At 37.1% G+C, this 27,129-nt stretch overlaps 1 protein-coding gene across 5 annotated transcripts in view; it reads left to right on the top strand.

The window, feature by feature from the left end:
* The first annotated feature begins 396 nt into the window (after window positions 1–396).
* The window catches only part of etv1 (ETS variant transcription factor 1), a 33,469-nt gene continuing 6,736 nt past the window's right edge, over window positions 397–27,129 (top strand). The window contains exons 1-8 of one of the 5 annotated variants that reach the window (XM_055227585.1): window positions 397–621; window positions 5,392–5,445; window positions 16,678–16,804; window positions 18,651–18,827; window positions 20,254–20,501; window positions 25,251–25,319; window positions 25,999–26,124; window positions 26,210–26,278. In XM_055227585.1, the coding sequence (XP_055083560.1) occupies window positions 561–621; window positions 5,392–5,445; window positions 16,678–16,804; window positions 18,651–18,827; window positions 20,254–20,501; window positions 25,251–25,319; window positions 25,999–26,124; window positions 26,210–26,278 (931 nt within the window). In that variant the 5' untranslated portion in view covers window positions 397–560. Of the gene's footprint in view, window positions 622–5,391; window positions 5,446–16,677; window positions 16,805–18,650; window positions 18,828–20,253; window positions 20,502–25,247; window positions 25,320–25,998; window positions 26,125–26,209; window positions 26,279–27,129 lie in introns of all 5 variants that reach the window. The other 4 variants (XM_055227584.1, XM_055227586.1, XM_033981104.2 and 1 more) reach the window with 4 other exon arrangements.

Raw genomic sequence — 27,129 nt, 5'->3', positions numbered from 1 at the left:
TTTAAAATGTAATAATGACAATTACATGGCTAGAATACAAATACATGTTTAAATATCTACTCAAATAAGTAAAACCCCCCCAAAATTCTACTCATTTACCATAAGTAATTGTAATTTGTTACTTTCCACCTCGCTCGTGCTTGTCCCGTGAGGAGGGGGGCAGGGGACCGGTCTCTGGGTGTCATCACAAGTTACCAGGAGAAGCTCAGAGCAATCCTGTTCGCCGTGCGCACGAGCTGCCTCTGCTGGTGCCACCCCCTCCTCCTCCTCTTCCTCCTCTCTCCCTCTCTCCCTCTCCCTCTCTCTCACACGCTCTCTCTCTCCACCTCTCACTATCAGTCACCGCGCGCTCCTCCCTCCAAGCGCACACCTTCTCTCTGCTCCAGCTGTACCGTCAGTGCGCTTCTTTCAGTTCTCAGCATTTAAAAAAAAGAAAAGAAAAAAAGAATGGATTTATGATTTTGTTTTTTGTAAACTTTTAAGTAAGAAGAATTTTGGTAGCTGCTCTGTAACTTTCCGAACACTCGGCGGTCCATGGAAAGGCGTGCAGGTCGGACGTGATGCTTCAGGATTTAAGCGCCAGTGTCCTCTTTCCGCCGTGTCTGCAGCATCGAACTTTTGGTCAGTCGTCTTTACATATCTGTTCTAAATGTGACTTTTTAACTCTCTAAGTGTTAATACATTTCCTGTGTTTAAACAGGTTTTGTTGTATTTTACGCGTTAAAAGGCCCTTAACCCTTGTAATATTCGTTTCACTTTTTGTGTGTCATTTTGTAAAGAAAGCTTTGCAACTGCTGTGTAAAATGTTTAGGTTATATTTGTGAAGTAAATTTTAAAGCAGAATTCTGGTCTTGTCTGTAGTTTTAAGACCAAAGTGGCACATTTAAACAATATAAATGTTAAAAACCTTTAAATTCTGTAGTATTAGTTTCACTTTTTGTGTATAATTTTGTATAAAAAAGCTTTGTGACTGCCACATCAGAATTTTACCTTATATATTTTTATTTTACTGAAGTAAATTTAAAAACAGTATTCTGAGCTTGTGTGTGGATTTAAGACCAAAGAAACATTTGCACAGTATAAATGCGTTGTTGAAAATACTTAAATCTTGTACTATTAGATTCCCATTTTTGTGTATAATTTTGTAGAGAAAGCTTTGGAAGTGCCATATAAGTATATGAATTTACCTTGAAGTCAATTTAAAAACAAAATTGTGATCTTGTGCGCTGATTTAAGAACCAAGTAACCAGGACACGACGCATTTGCACAATGTAAATGCTTTGTTTAAAAACCTTAAATCTTGTATTATTAGTTTCACGTTTTATGTATAATTTTGTAGAGAAAGCTTTGCGAGTGTCATAGCAACATTTTTGTCCAGGTTATATATTTAAATTTACTTTGAAGTAAATTTAAAAACAGAATTTGATCTCATGTGGAGTTTTAAGAACAAAGTAATTTGAGGACACAAAACATTTGTACAATACAGTTTCATGAGCTGTATTTATCTTTTAAGGTTAAAGTTGCTAATGAAACAGCAACTCTAACCTTAACATTCGTTTATTTCCGAAATGCAGTGTTTAAAAATTGTATTTTTATTACAGCCAAAAGAAAGAAAAATCATGACCTGTTTTAAACTCTAACTATATGAACGCACGTCCTGCTTTTATGAGCGCTCACGTCTATGTTCAGATGTGTCTTTACTCCTCAACATTACAAATGTCTCTCTCTACACTTAAATGTGTTATTTCTTATTCAGTTTTGGTATATAGATAATATATTAATGGTAATTTAGAGAAAAGTTGACCAAACATGGCGTATGAAATTTCAGTTAAACCGACTCCGCTCTAAAATTTTTATATTTTTCATTTCTACAGAATCAACTTTATGACTTTTCACTCAAGTCCAAATGTCATTCATACGTCCAGTGTCATCTCTCGTCACAGATATATTCCCTCCATCATTCAGTCTTAAAACAGTCTAAAAAATGACTGTCTTAAATCGATATTTTTAGTTCAGAACATTCCTAATGTGATCTACCATTCACACGCGCTCACATGATCGAACAAAGATGGGAGAAAGACTTGGGCGTTTAATATTTCAGCAGCAGACGTGAGAGCAGCCAGACGAGGTATCACTGTTTGAAATGACACTTTTACTTCAACACTGCGGATTTAATGAACCACTTCCTGTCCATTACCATATAAGGAATACCTCTTCATTTTCAAGATTTATGGCCACAGGTAATTGGAACAAGAGGTAGAATTATGAGAGTGGATTTCCGACATATGTCCCACTTATGGACTGCTCAAAAAGTACCTGTAGGAATATTTTTAGATTTCAAATTTCTTCTGTCGTAATTTTAACGTGCGCTTTAAAATTTTTATTGTTTATATACAAGCAGTTGCATTTTTTTTTTTTTTTTTTTAAAATTTTATTAACTCAAACTTCCCAATATAATAACTGTCACTTCACAAAGATTCTCATGAGCTACTCAAATAATAATTTTTTTAGGTCAGAAAACAGGTTTTCAGTTCAGTTTCTAATTTGATCTGTTCACACAATACGACCGTCGCTTAAAAATCATGAACTACTCTAATACCTGTATATTTTGAAATCTGTTTTTTGTTGTTGTTTTTTCCAGCAAAAATTTGAATTAATTTTTTGTACCACCGGAAATGACAACTGCCCCTTCACAAAAGTGTATAAACTACTCAAATACATGTTTTACATCTGACATTTTTTTCAAACATATTATTTCAGTTACATGTTTATTTTTCTTTTTTTTTTCACCCAATTTAAACTATCTACTATCACTTCAAAAAAATCCCACGAATATTTTTAGTGTGTTTTTTCCACTCAGAATTCTCACGCACATTTTTGTATTTGCCCTATATCACAACAGCACTCTCTTCACCGGGCTTCGCTAAATTATTGATTTAACCAAACAGAAAACGGTTAGAAAATCAAAGACTATATAAAGCACAATAAAACCAACTTCCAAAAAAATTATAAATCAAAAACTCTCAGATATTGAAATTTGAACTTTTTTTTTTTTTTTTTTTTTTGCCTTTGATGTAGCGCTTTTACATCTCCAGCGTCCTGCCCCCTCCCGTGTGTACTTTCTGTAGTTGTTTTGTGAATGATGGCTCCTCTCCAGATCTGAGTCTCTCCGCAGGACTTTGGTGCAGCTTGGCTTTAGAACAAATCTGGTTCCGGTGACTCATCCATCCTATATACTTCCACCAGGACACTGTTTTAGTCCTCCATCAAGCGCTTCTTTGGGGTTGTTTTTGTGTCAAACTGGTTTTCCTGTTGTGTGAAAATATTACAAATGAGATCTTGCGTCGATTTGATTATTTTGTAACATATGTGCGTTTTATTCAAATTTATTTAGATGTATTCCCTAAAAGACAATGTTGTTTTTTTTTGTTTTGTTTTTTTTTTCAAATTTCAAATATTTACTGTGGAAAGGGATGTTAAATAGATTCTGATTTTTATGTAATTTAATTTGAATAGCAGAGATCTATTTTGCTTTGAAAAATAAAAGTTTAAAAAGTATCTCATATTTTATGCTTTAAAATACTGATAATTACCAAAGACCAAAAGACGTTTAAGTATGAATTTATTACAAGCAAAAAACATAGATAAATGTTACAATTTGATTTAGCAAGAAGCTTCAAACCTCGTAAAATTCCTCAAAAAATCGAGATTCACGCACAAAAATTCAGAATAAATAAATAAAAATAAAAATAATTTCAGCCCTCATTTGAGCTCTTGTTTACGCTGCCTCCACCTGTTTAACATTGTTGGAAAATATTACCTCTCTCTCCACGATCTGTTAATTGTTTACTGTTTTTAATTCACACCTCGGGCGAGCAAACACGATATGAAAAGTGTCACAAATGGAAAATCCGCTTTTTTTTTTCTTTCCGACCCTGCGCATGTCTAAACTCATCCCTGCTCCTGCGATAATGACAACCCCCCCCTCCCCATTCAGTGTATAAATAGACCTGCTAATGACATTTTAAACTCCACTCTAAAACACACGTCAAATGAAAATATCTAATCGACGAAGGCTTCATTATTCGAGCATTAGCGGGGGTACAGGGGGAGCGAGCAGGTGAGGTGCCCGGTTTCGGAGCGAGCGCTGCGGGTACAGGTGCATCCAGCCGCGGGTAGGAAGCCAATTAAACGCAGGGAACAATGGGAGGGTGGAAGGGGGGATATGGATAGTGCTAGCCGCTGTAGTAGAGTAATCACAAGGCATCAGATACTTCCAGAAGACTTGTTCATAGTTGTCAGGCCCACACGCAGCTAAAAATGGACCCCAGTGATATTCAGGTACTGGGAATTCAAGCCAAAAGTATAACTGGTGTCGGTATCCACTAAAGAGTTCATATTTTAATTAAGATTAAAAGAGGCTGTTAATAATAATAATAATAATAATAATAATAATAATGAACAAATATCTTACATTTGTTCTAAACTGGGCAAGATTTTGAGTAAAATCGTTGCATTACATTATACTGAAATAAAAATGTCACAGATTGAAGCTTAATCAAAAAAGTGTAAAAGTTAAGGTTAATGTTTTTCTAAGTTAGCAAAACACCCTCATTTTGAGTTTTTAATTAAATTAAAGTAATTAAAGTATTTAATTATTTCAGTTCAATTCATCCATTCATTATTTTGACTATTGTGAGCATCCAGATTGAAATTGAACACGCATCAATTCTATTTCGGTTCACTTTAATTTTGTAAAGTCCCAAATCACAACAGGGTTCACCTCACAGGGCGTCTCACTATTGTGGAATTACCAACAAAAATAGTCAGAAAATCAAATTATCAAAGGTTAACGAAGTCAAACTGCTTAAGACAAAAGAGGATAAATTCAATTCAAAATGAGAAAAATAGTCTCAACCCTCGATTTGTTCACAGAAAATAAAATCTCAGGCTCACTTTGTGCCAAAAAGTGTGTGGAACAAAAAAATCAGCCTTTCAAATCAACTTTTGGCAACTTTTAAAAATCATTTTTGTCGTACTTTTCTGTCTTGTAAAAATCGTTGAATGGTTTTAAACACAGTCAGACACAGACAATTTTGCATGAGTAAAATTTGTCTGTGTATTTAAAAAAAAAAGTTAAAAAAGAGCTAAGTTTTATCATTTTTGCCACACTTTTCCAAGTCTTGTATGAGGGATGTATGCGGGTCTTGTATAAGGTTTGGTCTGTGTTTAATGGGTTTAGACACACAACAAACATTATATGGCCAACCTTTCTGTCTGATGTTCCTATAGGGGACAGGACAGGGTTACGTCTGTTGCTTCTCTTTTTTCCTCTCTTCTCTCTTCGCTCTGTCCATCCACATCACTCTCTCCTCTGTCTCTTCTGTGCAGCTCAAGTTCCCGACAATGATGAGCAGTTTGTCCCGGACTTCCAGAGCGAAAACTGTGAGTACGTGTATGTGTGTGTGTGTGTGTGTGTGTGTGTGTGTGTGTGTGAACATCTGTCAGCGCTGGAAGATGAATCACAATTTTAATGTCCGAAATGAGCAAATCCAAAAAATTAATTAGGATTATTTAAGTATGTAAATGTACAACTCTATGGGGTTTTACTAAACAAAAGCTGCTAACGCAGTAGTGTAGACTTATGCAAACATGTTCTGAAATGTCCCTGTGTGTCAGATGCCCTCCCTGTGTCTCCATCTTCTTCCGTGTAAAAGCTGCTAACCCTGTAGTTTACACACAAACGTGTTCTGAAATGCATAGTATTCCTGGATACGTTAACAATTGATTTTTCAGTTGAGTCAAATTTGAATACTAATTGACATACATCTACTATGATACTAAAATAAGTTGATTTTGATACCAAGGAAAAGGCTTGATACTTGATACCAATGTTGATGCTACGATTAGAATAAAAACAACACTTTTTAGACAATATAATGTAATTTGTAATCAAATAAGTCATTCATTTACAATGTGATCTATATTCAAATATAGATTAAGATCATGCAAAACATTTCCAACAAAAGTCAAATTTTGTCCATCCATTTTCTTTCACTTATCCGGGGCCGGGTCACGGGAGGAGCAGTCTAAGCGGGGACTCCTACACCTCCCCCCAAATGTGCTCTCCATCTCCTTTGGTTGGACCCCAAGGCGTTCCCAGGCCAGCTGAGAGATATGGTCCCTCCAGCATGTCCTGGGTCTCCCCCGGGGCCTCAGCCTCCTCATGATTTTTTCAAGCAATATATCTATATCTATCTATCTATCTATCTATATATATATAGATAGATAGATAGATAGATAGATAGATAGATAGATAGATAGATAGATAGATAGATAGATAGATAGATAGATAGATAGATATAGATATAGATATAGATTTTTTTTTTTTTTTTTTTACAACGCAAACGTCTCATTTTGAGCAGAAAAATTACAAATCAGAACAAAAAAAGCATTGATATTTTTGTATTTTTTTCACCAAAATTAGGGCAAACATTTACTCTGTACTAGAAGGCAGAGTCACATCTCACCTTGGCTCCCTCAGACTGGCTGTATTCTCTTAAACAGCGATATTCTTAGACCACGGCTTATTTGCATGAGTTAAAATAGTGCCGTGAGGTTTTTTAGGGACTAGAGCGATAAATTTAACCCATCTGTGGCTGTTTTGAAATGGAAAACGCATCTCTTCTCTGACCTGCCACTAGAAGCACTTTTGGTAAACGTTGCTTTGTGGTTAGCCTGCTAAATCTGAGAATGAGGTATTGCTCAGTATATTTTTACAATAATATTTGATTTACGTGTTAATATTATCGTTCTGTGAAATAAGTTCAGACGCTTATTTGAGGATTCAGCCTTTTATTTGATTCATGTTGAAGTTTTTGCTTGAAGTAAATAGGTTATGTGGAAAATAATGCTAGTGCTGATGCTAAATGTTTATTAAAATCGACAGAGCTTATTAGGGATGTGCGATAAATCAAATCTGAACCAAGATCGAGATTTAGTCATTTCTAATTGTTGGTTATCATCTTGGGTATTTTTAATGGACAGGTCTACAGCCAAATCTTTGTCAGTAAAAACATGTGGTTTGGAGCAGAGGAAGACTTTTTTTGTCGTGTTTATGTTCAAGAAATATATTTTGAAAGGCGTTTTCAATAAGACAAAATTAAATCAAATAAAAACTTCAGATTGATTAATACGAAGCAAAAAAAGTTAAATTATAAAGAGCTAAGAGACCGATAACCAACACAATGTCTATTTAAATTATGAGAATATGGCTGAATGACATTGCCATTAGAAGTATTTTCAAAATCCAATGTAAAGCCAAGAGATTAGGAGGAGACGAAGGATAAATATAAACAGGTACATAATACAAGGAGTCAGATGGCATCACATACTTGCTAAAAATATCCACAGAAAACCTTTATATATTTTAAATAATGTCATCTTTTGCAATGTACAAATTTCAACAATCTTCTGACCAAAGTGAATGGCTCACATAGCGACATAGCAACAGATTTATTTATACCAGATGCCCCTCCTGTCTCATCAAGCCACATTATAGTGACTTGCGTCTTGCCTGGGGACACAACGACACCCTTTATCCAAGATGGATTCGAACCGACCGCCTTCCTGTCCCGTTCCCAGACAAAAACACCCCAGCTCAGAGTGTATTGCGCTGGCTGCCTCTCACCTGAGCTCCACGAGGCTGTTCGGTGATGGGGACTTGGCGCGGGGCTCTTCTGGTGGAGGAGGAGGTGCCAAGCCACGGACACAAGCGGCGTGAGTGCATCCCAGCAGGAGCCAGAGGCAGCACATGTCTGTCCTGTGAGCCAGAACGCCCATGGAACGGACCGAGAGAGACCCAAGCCACCTACCCAACCACTCATCCGCCTATCCACCCATTCACCCACCCGCCTGGTTGTACAGCTGAAAAAACATGGTTTAACCTGTGAACACTAGCAAGCAATATGGTCTATTTAACGAAACTACAAGAGATAAAAATGTAAGTAGAGTGATCTATCGATAAAAAAATAGTCTAATGATTATTGCGAGAATAAATTGCTTTTCTTCATAACCGGTAAACACTAGCAAGCAATATGGTCTATTTAAACTACGCCACAAGTACTGTATATGTAACCGGTGCTCAGGATTTTTCTAAGTTGCTCTATAGATTCTATGGTTTAGCATTATGATTATTGTGAGAATGATTGATGCGAGAATTAATAGTAATAATAGAAAGTGAAAATGTATTTTCTGTTGCATGATGCAAAAATAGATTTAAAAAAGCTGAGATAATATAAAGAATCAGAATACTGAGTTTCCAACTCTGCCCGCTTAGACAACAAATATGGTTTGACCTGTAAACATTAGCAAGTAATTTTATGAGCAATTACAAGTAATAAAGTGTAAGTAGTGCTTAGGATTATTTAGCTGCTCTGTAGAAAAAAAAGTATTGTGATTGTGTGGGAATAAACTGATTTTATGACTGACTTAGTCAAACCACAAACCATACAATTCCAAACAATTCTTTATTAGTTTGGACCAGACAAAATAAATTATCTTTTAAGTTGATATAAGGAGTTGTTTCAAAAACTCTTTAATGCCTCCTTTCCTTTTAAAAAAACTGAATAATTTAAAGTAATTTTTATCTATAAATATACATATTACACATGAACAAACAACAATAAAAGTATCCCATGCCCATTTGCGCCCATCACAAAAATACTATCAAACTCAAAAGAGCTTTTTGTCCCTGTGGGCTTCCCGTCCGCAGAGGTCACGAGACTGTCCCAGTGTCCTTCAGAGCAGGGCCAGGCTGGGTGGGCGTGGGGCTGTGAGGAGACTGCTGACCATCTGAACGGCCCTGGCCTGGCACACCGGCCGGCAGCACCAGCACCGCACAGAGGTACGGACAGATGGCCAGAGGGGCCGGTGGGGCAGCCCGGTGGGGGCCCCAGCCGGCACCTGTCCCAGATGGAGCCGGAGCCCACTCACGTGCTGCACAAAACGGAGAGAGAGAGAGAGAGTGGTGGTTAGGGCAGGTGATGAATTGACCTGACAAACTGGACTCTCTAAGTAGGAGATAGGTTAAAAAATGTAGTGTCGTTTTCATCAGAGGAGGCTGAGCTACAGGTATGAGAGGTTTTGTACCATGATTAGTGGAAACAGGACATTTAGTTCTTGACACAAAACTGATAAAAACGGGAGCCCCCTGTAACAACAAAAAATAGATTTTTGATGATTGGGACTAGAACTGCAAGATTAATCATAATCGAATAGAAATTGCAATTTGAACAGACAAATTTACCTAATCACAAAGGATGCACTTTTTGAAGTACCATTATTTCCTGCACAAACAACAAAATCCTTTCCTTATTCTGTATAAAACCTGCTAACCCTGTAGTGTAGATCTGTACAAACATGCTCTGAAATGAAACATTTTCTGATTCTTCTGGATGTGTTTAAAATGTGAACTTTGAACAGAATTCTATTATTACATACATACATTACTTACATAAATCTAATCGCAATGCTTGTCTGAAAAATTGCACATGTATTCATCCTAAATTGTTCAGCCCTATAATTGGCACTAACAATTTTCACAGAGAGAGCTTTCAACTGCACTATTTATAAATCCCTCATACATGCTGAGGGCAAGCTACACCTGCCCTGGGGTAAACTGACAGAAGTGAGGCTGCTAATCTGCACAATACAGCCCCCCCGACCACCACCGCTCACTCACACATAACATTCATATAGAAGGTGAAGTGTCTTGCCCAAGGACACAAGACAGTGGTCCAAGCGGGGATCTCTTTGTTGATTATAAAGAAAAACAGAAAATCAATTTTTTTTTCTTCAGTGTCAATACCCCTGCACACCATTGGAAATGTACTATTTTTTAAAGGCTTTTAAACATGTTATAATTGTTCCCCTTCTGTCGAGGTTGTATTTAGAGTGGTTCATGCTTGTTTGAGTAATCTTAATTCTTCTGTATTCAAGACGTCGTTGCTCCGATCAATCCCTGCTTTCACTGCCTCCAGTGCACGCCCACTGCTCTGTACTTACTTCGTTCTCTTCGTTATTTTCTTAATTGGTGATACACATGGGATTCAGCGTCACAGTTATTTTGATACAAATGATTTTCACTGGTTGCTAGCGTGATCTGCAACTGTCCATAGGAGGGGCTGATAGCATGTGGCACTTTGTCGTGATGAGCGTCAGACGGGAATCGGCTCGCATTGGGCTCCGCAATTTTTTTCCAAACCATAATTCAGCTGACTTGTTTTTTTATCATTTACCAGTAGTTTAGACATTTTAGATCGATATTGTGATTTAAAATGTCCAAAACATAACATAATGGCTACAGATCAACTGATATGTTTTTGGGTTTTTTTTCATGGCTGATACGATTGTGTAGAATCCAGAGAAACCAATAAGGTCTGCCGATATTTTTGAGCCGATATGTGGGGCTGGTTTTGATTATTTCCCTAAATGATGCAATTTTAATTTACTAAAAACTTACCCATAGCTGTTGTTTTTACTACAAACCTACCAGAGCGTAGTGTTGTCATGTTTTGTGTAGTAATCTATACACACTGTTTAAATAAAGCTTTGTGTGTGCAGGTCAGCGCAAACTACATATCGGCCTCTGCTGGAAATTTAAGGCCGATAGCTGATACGCTAAAAGTGTAAATATCGTCTGACGTAAGAATGATCCATGGGTGTCATAGATTATAGCTTTAGAGCTGCACAAGAACAGTACGTCTCCTTAACTTCTTATAAAGTTCATGGTTGACCGTATTACCCTCTGTACTAAGTTTGCCCTCTGGACCTGTGAACCGCCCGAACAGCAAGCGTCCTCCTCGGGCTGCAGGAGAAGACGGAGCTCTCCTTTTGTCTGCAGCTCCACACGGACGCCTAGCATTTGCATAACTTAGCGGGAAGCGGAGGAGGTGGAGCGGAGGTGTAAAACGCGACCACACGTTTTTTCCCTCCTGTTCTCTCGTTCACAGAGTGAGGAGCACCTACAGCAGGTGAAAATGGAACCGAGGCTTTTTCACGTACTGCCAAAAGACCTGCACTTTTTATGAATGGACCGGAGAAGGATCTGCCAAAACGGAGAGCCAAAGTTTGCCAAACACACACTTTTGTAGTGAGTTACTGAGGCCAGGAATTTGGATGTTGTGTTGAGTAGGAGCAATAATCTGATGGGGAGATTTTCCCTTTTTTTTTTTTTTTTTTTTTTTTTTTTAATGTTTTTTTTTTGGTTTTTTTTTTTTTTGCTCTCTTTACATAAAAACATGAATTGGCCTATCTATTCATAAAGGGTGAATTTTAAGTAAATTGTAACTTTGAATTTTCCATATGATTCATTTATTATTATTATTATTATTATTATTATTATTATTATTATTATTATTATTATTATTATTATTATTATTATTATTATTATTATTATTATCATTAACATGCATTATCAACATTAACAACATTTTTTTGCTTCACCTTCACCTTTTCTGAACCTAAAAACAGGGTGAAATAAATACATTTTAAGATAATACACTGCGAAAAAAAAGAAAAAAAAAAAGAAAAATAATTTCAGGTCTGGGAATATATGCAACCTTGGACATTTGCATTCCTACTACCAACATTTAATCATGGAAAAAATTGAAAACAAATTAGATAGATAATTAAAGGTGCACTATGCCGCTTTTTAGGAAGGAGGGGAAACCAGGCTTATTTGTAACTTATAAGTCAGATCTGTGGAGAGGAGAGACTGCGCATAGTATGAATGCATGTTTCTTAAGGTTTAAAATAAATAAATAAAGGTAAGGTTAAGGCCAAACCAGGGGTAAAGCCTTACGATCCACAGAGACAAGCAGGTGGCATACTCTCTATAATGAAAGTTATATATGGTACCTTTAATGTAATGTAAAAGGTATATTGATACACCAACATTAAAATCGTATTTACTTTGAGTCCATTGCCTTAGCTACAGAAAAACATTTGCTTTGTGAACGGAGCTTGTAATTGTTTTGAACCTCTCCCCTTAGGAACACGATGACATCTTAGTTCATCAATACTGCAATAATGAGAGTGATCAGGCAGAGGCGACTGTGACATCCTGCACTGAGACCAGAGTATGTTTTAGACCGAGCTCTGCCCCGATATCGATTTGTGTACCGCGACCCCCTGCTGGACAAATCTATGGTGACATTTCCATTTCTAATTTAAGGCTCTGGGCTTGTCATCGTGTGAAGCTATTGTCGAGGTTCCCTGCTGCGGTGCTCATACAGTTAAAACGCAATCTGTGGGAAAATTACATATTAGTTTTATATATACAAGTAATAGTCAGTGTATGCTTATTGCGTATATGCTTATTTAGAAAGTATGGCTGACTGGAATAACAAAGTAATAGAACTGTATTTCCAATTAAAAGTGAAGTCTAAACTAACTTTGAGCAGAGAATTGTATATAAAAAAAAGAATGTTAACTGTAAAAGATAAGTTTCCAATGTGACAGAACGTTTTATAAAAAAGATGCACGTCATATTGAGAGGGGGTGTTATACTTGTATAGAATATTAACTGCTAACATAAGATAACACATTTAGATCACCGTGTTACCTTGTTTTGAAAACGATTCACTAGTTTTATAAGTTTTATTTTTTGACACTTTGAGCCTCTCCTTTCTCCCGCTTCAGAGCACTGTCACATTACAATCGGTGTGCATCCTGCTTTCCTTTGTGCAGTTGTAGTGTATTGTTTTGTATCATGTTTTTATGGAAAATGGCTGCGTGGGACCATGGGTGACGTAGACTTGTGGACTGAACTTTGGTCAGAATCGCACTGCTAACTGTACGGAGGGTTGGAATAGGGCTTAGAAGAGATCACTAGATTACTCAAACATGCATGGATGACATCTGAAGCCTCTTCAGGCATGTTTTTGATGAGGGAAATAGTCCTCTTGTTGTTTTAAGTATCTATAGTTTACTTAAGTCAGTTTTACTGTGGATACTTTTAGCTTTTACTTCACTACATCTGAGAGCAGGTGTCTGTAGTTTCTACTCTATAACATTTATTAACAGATTGAAAAGTAAAAGTATATTTTCTTAGTTTGAGATTGGCCGGGGGGTTTGATTTTAACACGTACATGCTTTGAGTAAACAAAAATATGGAAATAAAAACAGCAAGAAAAAAATGCATTAAATTCTTTATCAAAATCACTACATTTGACGCTGTGGATCTCAAATCTGTTTGACGTACTTTTACTACTTTATTACTAGATACTTTTATTAAAGGATAATTAAGATCACATATTTTTACATTCAATAAATTCGACTAAAATAAAAAAAACAAAAACAAAAAAATATTTTTACTTATTTTTCAGCTCCCTTATCTGTACTTTTACTTGAGTAACAAAATTGAGTAGGAATCACTCAAATTGCCACTCCAGTTGTACTGCCATTAATCTTTTGACTATTTCAAAGTATATTTCCAGTACCTACTTTCTAAACAAACTCTAAACAATATATGCATGTATTGTTTTGTCCACCTAACAAGGCTTTCCCAGCCTGCGCACAGTCACCAAAGGTCACCCCACAGGAAGTGCCTGTTTGACCCCTGATCGATGACCCGCAAAGGTTAGCCCCCCAGCGCGGTCCTGAGGGGCTCAGAGCAGAGGCAGCGCAGGCCCCTGTGGTCGGCCGCGGGGAGCTCCTCTCTGTCTGGGGCCCATGGACTCCTCCTCGCGTGGCAGCTGACAGTCAGGCGTGAGAAAGAAACTCAAGAAATCAAATCTGTCTTTCAGTGATAGGTGTAAACCATAGATTGTGTAAAGAAATGGACTTAGTGAGCGTGCATTCAGCTCCAGTCAAATGAAGCGCATCGAGGCTAGCAGTTATGGGCCGAATTTGGGGCTAAGTTGCAAATTAGAAATTCTAACCACGAGTATCATAGCAACCAAACAGCCAATCCGGAGCAAGGCTGTTGAAGGTAATGCCCCTGCCCTTCCGCACTGCTGGTTTAGCAGGGACCGGGCGCTTAGCAACACTGTTGCTAAAGTTTGCACGAGAAGGTGTCTGATCTGTCTGTTATTAATGTTCATATCTTGAGTTACGGAGACAATAGCGAAATAAAAATACCAGGATAACATAGAGTGGGTCAATACGAACATTTTTAGACCAAAATAACGAGCCTGACAGCAGCAGTTACACCCGTGCTCAATTCCTATTTTGAACATGCGGTGGCTAGGAGGTTAGCTATGTCCATTTATTTATACAGTCTATGGTCTATACTGTGACAGGGCGGTGGACACTGAAGAGTGAACTTTAGCAAAACCAACAAAACAAATTTGGTAGATTGGTAGATTATAGCTCCGTCATAATTAAAAGGATTTAAAAGAGGAGTTTTTTTCTACTGTGATTGTGTGATTTTCCATAAGTTATAATCGTTTAAAGGAACTGTATGCAGCCTGTGCTCTCACTGTATTAAAAAAAGATACTACAATCACAACTGAACCTGGGTTGCCAGTTCCTAAACCTGCAGATCGAGGACACATACTGTTTTTTCTCATGTAATGGCAATAGTATTAGCATAAATTACAGCATAAATAACTTGACCATCATGTCCAAGGTTTTTTTTTCTTTCCCCCTTAGCGAAAATGCTATTATTATTTAATATAATAATAACACTTAAAATAACATTTTATTTTTTGTAAGATTGGCCTGTTCATGTCACTTTCAACAATAGCACAATATATTTAAAGGGTGCCTGAAATTGAGACTACACTCTCCTTCAGTATTTTAAGATGTGAGTCTGTTCACTGGTGAAACTCTCCTTTTTCAAATGGGTGTGATTGACAGGTGAACTAGCATGGTCTGTCCATATCATCTAAGTAAAGGAAAAAAATATCACGTATTTCTGCAGAATCAATGAGTGAAGCACTAAACTCTGTTAATTTGAGCTGAGATGAGTTTGATTTAGAAGAACTCTGATTGCACAAGCATCACTTGAGATGCAACGGAGGACATGGGGACCAGATCAATCTAAAACACAGATATATCAGTCTGGATTTTCCAGGTAAATAGTCACATACTTAAAACCCCTTCATTTTAGCAGCCTGTTTTTCTCTGTATCGTCCACCTCCTTTCCCTGATTGTAAACAAACCGTGGAAACCAGACTCCAAACTCGTGAATGCTGCGGTCCGAATATTTGTACACGGGACAGACCGATTCATCACCTGTCTGAAAGCATGTGCCGTCCCACCGTGCGAACCATGGAACCAGCAACCCGAACTCCTCCCTCCCTCCACCCTCCAACGCTCCTCCCTGGTTCCTCCGCTCGGCCAATTGAATTAGTGTCGATCCCGGCTGCAGAAGATGGGAGTTAATCAGGACTGATCAGGCACTTAGCAGCCTCTCTCCTGGCCCGCGCTCAGTGTGGGGCCACAGGCAGGCCGCGCGGGGCCCTTCAGATCAATGAGCTGTTGTCGTCGTCTGGAGAGTATCGAACCGCACACCCCCCACTCTGGTGATTGTCATATTTCACCGGGAGAGAGCGCAGGAAAAGCCAGTGCAAATGAGGTTTAAGTGAGTCGTTCTGTGAGAGCGATGGCCATTGTGAGACAGGAGCAGAGCTGCTGGACCAGGGCTGAACTGAATGGACTCCTTTTGACGTCTTTATCAGTGTTAAACAACATTAGTCATCACGTATGGATTTGCTGCTATACTGTTTTTTTCTAGAGTTGTCACGATACTAAAATTTGAGACGTCATTTCAGTACCAAGGAATAGACTCAATACTTAATACTCTGAATGTAATTTTCAAATAGTGAGTGTATATTAGTGTATGTGTCTTATCTTTGTTCTGATACAGCTCAAAGATCATCTAAAGCTGTTCAGAAAAGGTTCATTTCTGTCCGTTAAGTGTGACTTTTTAGTATACCTGTTTTAGTATACAGTAGGATCTGATTTTGATACTTTTCACAACCCTTGTTCTTTCATTATATTCAACCTGAAGAAAATAATTCTCATTGACCACCAAAGTTACTCTGGTCGTTTAGCACAAACATTTCATCTCCTTTTTTGAACAGACTTTAATGCAGTTAATTAGTTATTCACAAGGCATGTCACCATATGAGATATGACTTACAATTACAGTTTAACCATTATTGACACGATGATCAAACAGTCACATCTTTAAAGGAGCTGTATGTGGTGGTTATCTCATTCTCAGTGTATGGACAGACCACACTTTATGAAATCAAGAGCATTCTGAGCTTTGGAGATGTAGACAGACTAATAATAAAGGATTATTCATGTGTGAATGAAACAAAACACAACTCCGGGTGTTTTTGGTAAGGTAGCAACATTCTAACATGGTTTAAAGCTCACAAGAATCACTTTTGTGTAATATTCAAATTGAAATGATTGTAATATATTTGCTTCTAAATCTGCCAGATGAATATTTTCTTCCAATCATATTTTGACCTGTATAATCTGAATCCTGAATAACAAGATTATATGAACTAAGCAATCTTGAAATCCCTCCTTCATGAGAATCCAAATGATCCTGTCTAAGTTCCTGTGTGAATGTTGACTTACTCGTTACATTGTCATATTGTGGTTCAAATGTTGTTGCTGGTCAGTGTGTGATATCTCTGCTCTGCTCTGTTTCAGTGGCTCTCCACGGCCTCCAGCTGAAGATCAAGAGAGAGCTGCACAGCCCCTGTCTGGAGCTGAGCTCAGCCTGCAGCCAGGAGCGCCCGCTAAGGCTTCAGTATGGAGACAAGTGTCCCTACAGCAGGTACTCTCTCACACCAGACAAGTGTCCCTACAGCAGGTACTCTTATACACAAGTGTGCCTCCATGCTGCTTCTCAGTCCACTGATTGGTTAATCTTCTTGTCAGTGCCGCCCATCAGAAATCATGGAGACGGGACACAGTTCCAGACTGAAACATTTTTATAAAGTGTCGTAAAAGCGAGTCGTTTTTCACTCTCACACATGTACAGTCCTACAGCAGGACCAGAAGTGAGATAAGAACAGGGAGCATATTTGTGTTTATTTTACACGATATTGAACTAAACATTTCCATTTATCTGTGTAAGCATCTTGTCTGCTCTTAAGTACGTCCAAATCAGTCTGTAATGAAGTCTGGTCTGATGGAGTGCGTATTACAGCTGCTGCATGTTGCTAAGTTACAGCTGATGTGAGAGTGACCCTTATGCTATATGTTCATAATAACCTGCGCACACAGGGGAGGACACACTCATTTTATCATTGCTCGTGGTGTGCACAGTCTCATTCTGGTAAATAAAGCTACACTAGTGTTTAAAACTAGTCCCTATAATCAATTTTCAAACTCGATTTCAATACTGAGATTATATTCTGATTTTATATGGTCTTATACTGTATGTGTGTAATCCCTCAGTTGTCCGGGTAGGTTCCATAGTGGTCCATGGGTGTATACTAGTCTATGTCTTAAACTTGTTCTGATACAGCTCAAGATCATTCAAAAGCTTTTCAGGGAAGGGTCATTTCTGTGAATGTGAGTATTTAGTACACCTGCTTAAATAAATATCTACTTTCGATGCTAGTTTTAGTATTGATTAGTATCTGATTTTCGATATGTTTGACAACCCTATTCAGATCACATCCAAAGAGAGTAGGCCCTCATAATTAGGAAGGCACATGTTAGCATGCTAGTTGTTGTTAGCATTACTATGACACCAAAACTCTGCTTTGCTCTATTTAGACAAAACTATTTATCAACACGGGAAAAATATAAATTGTGTCAGTTACTAAGTTTCATATGAGCACTTTGCCTGGCCAGCCAGACCATGCTCTTTGATAAAACTTTATAAAGACGTTATAGTCTGGAACTCTTACCTTGTTTCCACAATTTGCAATGGGTGTGATTGGCCGATCAGAGAACCACATGGTCTGTGTCAAAGTTGTCTAAGTAAAAGATTGTGGCTTACAGGTAAAAAGAAAAAACTTTAAAAAAAACACAGTGGACTGAGATACAGCACAGATTTCTGCAGAATAAACGGAAGCACTAAACTATGTAACTTTCAGGTAATAGTTCTATATTTTTCTGAATAATAGGAGAATTTTCAAGAGGAGACACAGGCTACATATAAGCAGCTGTGATTGGACCATCCCTAAGTGCATTTTATCGTCTGGTTTCAGGCTCTCCTGCGTTCAAACAGAAAGTAGGGAGTGGAGAGAGCCAGGCAATCCAACACTAGACCAAGATAATATGAAATAAGAGAGATTATTTGTCCCACAATTTCAAGTACAAGAACAGTAGTAAATTTTAAAAAAGTTTTAAAAATATGCAAGATAAAAAACAAAAATATAATAATACAGCCAAAGTAGAATCAAAACAGATGGAAATGGACAAATAATAATAATGATAATAAAATAATAAAAACATAACATTGTATTTATTTGTTCATTTATTTATGTATTTATTTGAATTAGAACATTAATTAAATATATCAATCAGTGTGCCCACAAGTAGCTTCAATCTAAATATGTCGAAGTTAGAATAGCTGGATTTCATCCGTTGTCCAAAGGCATTACAAGATATTAAACCTAATAGTGTAAGTATTCACCACTCTACCATTTGTAATATTTTTTTTCCAGTGCCTATGAGCAGAAGCAGCCCACAGGAATGAAGCCCTCCAGCCCAGTGACTCCCCCCTGCAGCACCCCCGTGTCCCCCCTGCACCATGGCTCCCCCAACCCCACCGACAGGAGCTACAGCAGCCACGTGCCAGCCTCACAGCCTCTGCCCGACAGCGCCTACGCCATGGACCACCGGTACTGTCCTCTCACCATAGAGTGCACTAAGGGAGGGGAGCAAAATACCAAAGAAACCCATTCTTCTATATTAATAACATAATACATAAACCATTTTTAACAACATCAGAATATTATTGTGTTGTTTTGATAAATATAACTCAATGCACAAAATGTCACTTATTTTTTATTCTTTATCCTCAATAGTGTGTCGTTCTACCCTGTAATCTGTTACTGACAGAAGTGGGTAGTAGTCAAATACACATGCGTAATTTTTAATAAGAGTGGTACTTGTCGTAGTTTTCAGACTCCATACTTCTACTTGAGTACTTCTATTTGAGTAATATATTGCACAGTGTAATAGTACTCACTTTAGTAAATGTTTTGTTTCCTGTTCCCACTGTGAGCACATCTACATGTGACAAAAGCTTTATATTGACAATATCACATCGTACATGAATTGAACATTTGTTTTCTCATTTCTGAAATCTGGAAATACCAGATTTTGTACAATCTTAAAAAATATGAAAGTTTTTAAAAGCGCTTTTAAAAATTACGTTAAATCAGTGTTATATATTTCATACATCACCTGTATGATTCTATGGTAACCGTTAAAACTATACTTTGTTATGGCATATTCTATGTTGTTTGCCATACTGTGGACGATTATGGCCAAAGGAACAACATCTCCATAGAAACAAGCAGGAGAAGACCCTCCTCCAGGCCAAATGAGAGTCAGGTTTGTGGAGATGCAAGCTTGCTCACACTAAGGACATGTTTTTCAGTGCAATATAAACAACCAAAAAAAAAAACACCAAAACATGCTTTTATTTTAGTAAATTTTTTGGTTATAAAGTTACATACCAGGGCTTTAACTTCAAATTATAAATCAAATGTTACATCCAAACAGTCAGTTATTCTTAGTAACACTCTTGCTTTAGTGCTTGAATAATATCATTTTGAAATAACAGTATTCTCATAATTTTTGGCTATTCTATCCACCTCTACTTAAGAAGACACAAATAGATGGATGCAAAGGACATGAGGACTCTGACCTTCTGAATGAAGTGGACTGCACAATAAAAAAAAAAAAAAGAAGCAGATTGCAACCATGATTAAATTTGCTGTTTCGATATTCTGAAACTAGGATTCTGTGGACATTGTAGACAACTCCAGCAGCATCAATTATGTAGAAAATACTGAAATATAAACTAATAAACTAATGCAAGAATCCCATGCATTTCAGAACATGTTTGTAGAGGTCCAAACTACAGGTACAAGATCTAAAAATACACGATATTTTGTTCTTTGCAGAGGACATTCTATCTAAATAAAAGCAGGTATTGGGATTTGAGACTTGTTCCAACTCAAACTGAGATTTTAATTTGATGTCATTATGTTGTGCAGTGTGTAATTTAATGTCTCTATTTGCCGTCTCTCTGTCCAGATTCCGTCGGCAGCTTTCGGAGCCATGCCACTCGTTCCCCTCTCCCCCTGCCCTGGCCCGGGACAGCAGACCCATGTACCACCGGCAGCTGTCGGAGCCCAGCATCCCCTTCCCCCCACAGGGCTTCAAGCAGGAGTACCAGGACCCTCTGTTTGAGCACCCGGCCATGATGGGGGCTCCTCTGCCGCACGGATACCCCCCCTCCATGATGATCAAGCAGGAGCCCCGGGACTTCACCTACGACTCAGGTGAGGAGTGGACTGTAGGAAAAAGGCTGTATGTATTAACAATGCTGGAGTTTTTTGTGTGTTTTTTTTCAGTATTTAGTATTAAATATGCTAAGATACATATTACGCAAAACTGATTCTTGTGAGTTTTAAGCCATGTTAAAATCTTTGTTAGAATGTAGTTTTGTTTTATTCACACATGTTTGAGTAATCCTTTATTAGTCTGTCCACATCTGCAAAGCTCAAAATGCTCTGTTCCACCTTGTGATGTCATGAAGCAGTAGTTTTAAAGTTAACAGCTCCTTTTACCTTTAGTTCAGCAGAGATTGGCGATTTCAGGTCTGAAATTGCATCATAACTTGGAACAGAGTGTTTTCAGTTTGAGAAAAGAGCACAGCCTAAATATTCAGGATTTGTGTGTAAAACATGTGTGAATGAAACAAAACACAACTCCAGGCATGTTTTTGATGAGGAAACAACATTATTAACAACATAGCTCAGAAAATAGCGTAATATGAGCTCTTTAAACTAAATCATACATGGATTATTATTTTACATTTTGTTTCTTGTAAACTGCAATATTGATCTAAAACAACATCATAATAGAAACAGGTCCAGTGACTTCCTGTCTGATTTCACATGCATATATTTATATTTTTTATATATTAAACATTTATATCGAAAGAAAAAAATGTGATACCGCAAATGTTGTATTGGAGCAAAATTAGTAGTAGTAGTAAAAAAAAAAAACTAAAAAAAACTTGCAGTGTAATTTTACAATTTCTTTTTTTATTTTTATTTTTTATAGTCCATTCACAATTTGTGCGATACAACATTTACAAGCAGGTTTTAGCACATTTCTGATGGATATGCATAATATTGTTGGAATATTGTCAAAAACATATCACAGTATTCATTGTCAATACTGACCACTCCTTGTTCTGTTATAAACATTATTAAGAATCAACTACTTCTGGAAACATTAGCATCAGTTTAAAATATTGTATTCGGAAAACAAGTAAAAGTAATTCAGCCCTGATTTCTAAGCCCACGGAACGCCACAGGTACCAGCAGAGGGCACAAGATTAGGAAAAAAACATGACAAACAGAACTAGTTCATTTTATGCTTTGCAGTGGTCCAAAGTTATTCCTCACTTACCTCATGCATTCTGAGCATCCTAATTATTCAGTGCAGTGAATTTATAAGAGCTTTTCACAACTTTCAGACACTAGAGCGGAGTTCTACCATGACAGTAAAGCTAATAACAACTAGCAGGCTAACGTGCACTTCCTGATTATTGGACCATACAATTCTTTCTAATTAGATGGAGGCAGGACACAGCGGACTTATTCTGATATCAAGAGCTGCTTATACAATATAAATATACTGGGGCAAGTCACATTTTCCTCCAATACATGGGGAAAAATCAGGTACAGGCCTTGAAAAATGTGACTAAAAGCTCAGAAACATTTTAAAATCAAGGACCTGCAAAGCAATACTTAAAATCGAGTGTGGACTGCTGCTTTAAATTTCAATCTGCAGTATTCCTGTGTAATTCTAAACATGGTCCCGTGACGTTAGCTGAGTGATGAAAAGGTCTGTGTAAGACAAATGTAGTGCGTCGCTATAATCCCATTGGCCCCGTGTGTCCCTCCATCACACAGGAGGGGGCGGTGCTTATTGAGTTAGCCCATTATTAGACAGGCCTCTGCTAATGTCCATGGCTCATTTCCTGTAGTGGCTAATAGAACAGATCTGGTCCCACGCCCACCCCCCCCTCACCCGCGCTTTCTCTCACCACGCTGGAGCACTGCCTCTGGGCCGGGAGGACAGAGACATGCCCCAGGCGGCTGAAGGATGTGAATGAAACTTGTCTAGACCAGAGTCCATTCACAACAAGAGCAGTACTGCAAGCTATTGTAATGTTTAGAAGGGTTTTACTATGTGGAAAATCAGATTAAAATAGAATGTTACCAGATGTTTTAAAGCACATTTACAGAACAACTAATAAAAGCAAAAATTGGGGATGAAAAACAAACAAGCAAAAAAACTATAGAACAGTGGAAACAGTTTTGAACATTGCATTGTCAGTATCCTATTATCTTATCCAGTCTTTCTTCTTAGTATCCAAATCAAGTTTGAATTTTTTGTATTGTGACAACTCTATGCAATTAAAATCGAACTTTTGTCTTGCAGTCTGTCTAGTTCTGACTCATCATCCGCAAATGCTAAACTGTAGGGCTCAGTTTATTAAGGATACATTCACACCTGAACTAGATCAGGACTAAACCAGGACTAGAACCAACTTAGGCTGTACTTTGTATCTATTCTATGACTTCTTGGTCTTTAAACATGTGTGTATATCTGTTTCTAATTTTATTGGATTACATGAAATTTAAATCTATAATAAATTAAGAATTACAATTATTTGACATTTTAAAAAAGGTTTTCATTTGGATTGTTTTGCACTGAAAAACTGTACCAAACATGCGTCATTACTCTGAGCAGGTTTGCATCTCCACAAACCCAACCATTATTTTTTTAACTTTCTTTTTCCAAGTAATCATGCAGGTGATGTGCCGCCTCCAGAAAGTTACATGTTACTGTACCTTTAAGTAAGATGATCATTTCAACTTTTCACTGGTCCACTATTAGATCCTGAACCACCAGTTGAATGATTTGATTTTGTTCACAATTTAAACTAGTAATGATTTTGCAAAGCATGTTTATCTTATACAAAAATAATAATACACAAATTATTATAATGCACTAGTGCTGTCATGATACTAAGGAATAGACTTGATACACAATATGATTCCAATACCAGGATGATAATAAAAAACACCCTTAATTTGGACAATAGAATGTGATTTTCAGTGTTAATAATAGTACTTTCTTCTATTCCTATGTGGCCTTATATCTGTGTAATCCCTCAGTCGTCCACGTAGGTTCCATAGTGGTCCATGAGAGTGTATATTAGTCTTTGTGTCTTATACTTGTTCTGATACAGCTCAGCATCATTCTAAAGCTGTTCAGGAAAGATTAATTTCTGTCCTTTGAATGTGACTTTTTCAGTGTCAATAATTGTTCAAATGAGTATCTATTTTTGATATTAGTTTTAGTATCAATTAAGATCTGATTTTCGATACTTTTGACAACCCTAAATACAAGTATGTGTAATATTTTCCCAGTCTCTTGTGGCTGGTCTGTACATATGAGATTGATGACAGCTCTTTGCATGTGTCCTGGTCAGCCTGGTGCAGGGAGGAGGAGGAGCTGTAATTTCATCAGAGCTATTTCCTCTTCAGTCCCATTACTTTGATGAAGTTCAGAGAAATGTTTACGGTCCGCGTCTGTTCATCGAGCATCACTTTGGAGCTGCTCATGTTTGATCACAGCCTCCAGATAACTGCTTCAATTAGAGGCTGTACTGAACCCCCCCTCCCATACAATAAAGTAAAATTGATCTTGCCGCTGTACAGATATATTGTAAAAGCAGCTCTTAGGGTCAAATGAGACTGCTGTGTGTGTCTAATTTTCAAGAATTCTTATCCTCTGTTATTTAGGAAGTGCGCTGTTAGCATGGTAGTTGTCAGCATTACCGTGGTGATAACTCAGATGAAAAAAGTGGTTATAAAAAATCATTGTGGTGAGTAATTAGGATGCTCAGAATGTGTTAGGAAAGTGAGGAATAACTTTGGACCACTGCAAAAAGAACTAATTCTGTTTTTCACCTTTTTAAAACAGTAAAAATCAGAAACAGCACCTTTTAAGAAAGACAAAATGCAACACAACTAATGAACTTGATGGTTCTAACATGTCATTGAATTATTGATAATTTCACACACAGAAAAACAACCAGAAAATTGTTATAATAATATGATTTTAATTCTATTATGAAACAGCTATTGATTAAATAGATTTTTTTATGTAAAAACTAAACATAATAATAGAAATGGGGTCAAAAGTTGCAATTATTTTGATTTTTCTCCCAATTTAATATTCTGTGTAAAAGCTGCTGACCTGGTAGTAGAAATGCACCGATTTGATACTCGTATCAGATATCGGTGCTGATCCAGAAAAAATTGCTAGATTGGATATCTGTTTCTAATTTTGGGTTGAGCCGATATCCTGGTTGGGCCTTTATTTGATGCTCGTAGTCGCCCAGAAAGTCTCATAATTTTTTACCTTTTATTCATACAAAGTTGTTCTGTTGTTACTTGTGAGACAACTAACTGCTACCTAACACATTTGGAACAGTTCTGTCTTATTTTATTTTCGTTTAAAGAAAACAAATGCTGTTTTCAGTCTCTCCCCTGGTATCAGTTGATATTGGGCATTGGCATATACTTGAAACCATAGTATCGAAATCAATATAACAAAAAAAGCTGTATCGGTGCATCCCTAGTTTAGAGCTCTACAAACATGCTCTGAAATGCATTCTTCTATTAGTTTAGCGGTTCATATTTCAGTCTTCTCTCAAATAATACTCCTGGACATCGAATCTTGATTTTACAAAATACATTTCAAATCTGATCATGATTGCAATACTTGCTAGAAAGGTTGTAATGAGATATTTTCCAGAATGGTGGAGCCCTCAGAGCAGAAGCTGTGAGGCTGTTCTTTAATCAGAGCTAGCGGTGCATTGAGCCACGCAGACGTAGAACTAAAGTGATACAATGACTTTAAAGCTGCCCCCAGGCCTCTCACACTCTCCTCTTCTTTTCCTCCTCCTCTCTCCTTCTCTTTCTCCTTCTCTCTCACAGCAGAAGTACCTAGTTGTCACTCGGTCTACCTACGGCAAGATGGCTATCTGGCTCACGCTAATAGGACAGAAGGTATGTTTAGATGCATTTACTTCTGCAGATTTTGTTTATAGAGGGGATATTATGCAAAATTCACTTTTTGGAGTTTTCTACCATGTTATAACGTTTCCTCATCAAAAACATGGCTGAAGAGGTTTTATATCATCCATGCATGTTTGAGTAATTTTGTTATTCGGACCCTCCTTATGGTTAGCTGTAAGATTCTTTGCAATGCTCAGCCTACGTCATCCATTTTTCCACTCGATAATTTTCACAAAAATACAAAAGCATGATACAAAACAATATACTACAACTTCACAAACCTGGTGTGATGTGCAGTTCCATTAGCACACGCTCTGAAGGGGAGCAAAATGATCTCAAACTGAACTGAAACCAATTAAACTTTTGAATATGATTTATAAATATTACATTTTCAAAACAGTAAAAAGTAACATGTGATCTAAATAAGTTAAGTACATTAAATAACCTAAAATAATTACCTAAATACTACATACTCCCTCCTTAAGCTATGATTTCCTTTGTGATTGCTGTAAAGAAATGATTTGACTTTCCAAGTACAATTCTAAAACAGGACTAAACCATGACTCTTAAAAGGTTGACTATACCAGGTCATAATCAGCACAAAGTCAAGACAAATCAAGAATTTAACTAAAAAAGATTTAAACCAGGACTAAACCAGTTCTTTTCACAGATCAGTCAGGACTAAACCCTGTCCTTTATCATGAACTGCACCAGGGAAAAAAAGCAACACGTCTAAATCAGGACAAAACCAGTTCTAAAGTGGCACAAACTCAAGGCATCATCAAACTGCACCACAGTAGGGCTGAAAGCTTTATAAAATTGACCAAATATATAAACGCTTTTTTCATTTAATATTCCTCTTTGTGCTGTCTCTGTTCCAGGGTGCATGTTCGACAAAGTAGCGAGACATTTCTATGACGATACATGTGTGGTGCCAGAGAAGGTGGAGGGTAAGTGCTTTCATATGTCCCATTATTATCTTACAACTGTCTCATTCAAATATATTTACTAAGTGTTTTTTTTATAGAGTTTCTGCCTTCAATTTACTATTCATAATGATCAACTAATCCGTTCTATAATATAATATAATAATATCCACAGGCGTTCATTTTTGGACGCATACATGGCTTTAGAACAATGACTCTGGGGTGGACCGCACAAGCACAGCCAATCAGAGCTCATTTTCTCACAAAATGCTGCTTTCTTTGAGGGAATATACAAAATTTACTCATTTACAAATGGCACCCCAACTTTAAGAGTTTTATACATTTTTAAACCCTGCAATTTTGCAATTTAGTGGACCTTTACAAATTGAAAATCATGTACAAACACAACAAAATAGTCTTTTTTCAAAATCATTACAGAAAATGTTTAAAATCCGAAATGAGCTAGTGGTACGGCAATGTTTATTAAAAAGAAAATTATGAAATTTAAAAAGAATATTATGAAATTTTGTATATCTGTTTAAGGGGTGGATCTTTGGCATAATTGTACAGACGGACTTCAATTGTGTACCACTCTCTTCCACTTTAAAAAGAATTTAAATGTTTAATTCTGGGCGGATACTTGAAAATTATGATACTTATTTTATTTCTGCAATACTTTGCTGTACTGTTACTGTGCGGTTTGTTTTCTTCTGCTATTTTTATGAATATGAATGATGCTATGACTTAGAGGAATAAAGGGTAGGCCTAATAAGATTCAGCCTACCTTTTTGGGCTTCAATAAAAAAATGTTTTTTAAAAATCAATAAAATCTCCATGGAGACAAGCAGATTGCAGATTTTCCACCAGAAACGTTA

The sequence above is a fragment of the Periophthalmus magnuspinnatus genome, chromosome 16 (assembly GCF_009829125.3).
Source record: "Periophthalmus magnuspinnatus isolate fPerMag1 chromosome 16, fPerMag1.2.pri, whole genome shotgun sequence".
Classification (NCBI taxonomy): Eukaryota; Metazoa; Chordata; class Actinopteri; order Gobiiformes; family Gobiidae; genus Periophthalmus; species Periophthalmus magnuspinnatus.
This window is presented reverse-complemented; position numbering and strand designations above follow the sequence as displayed.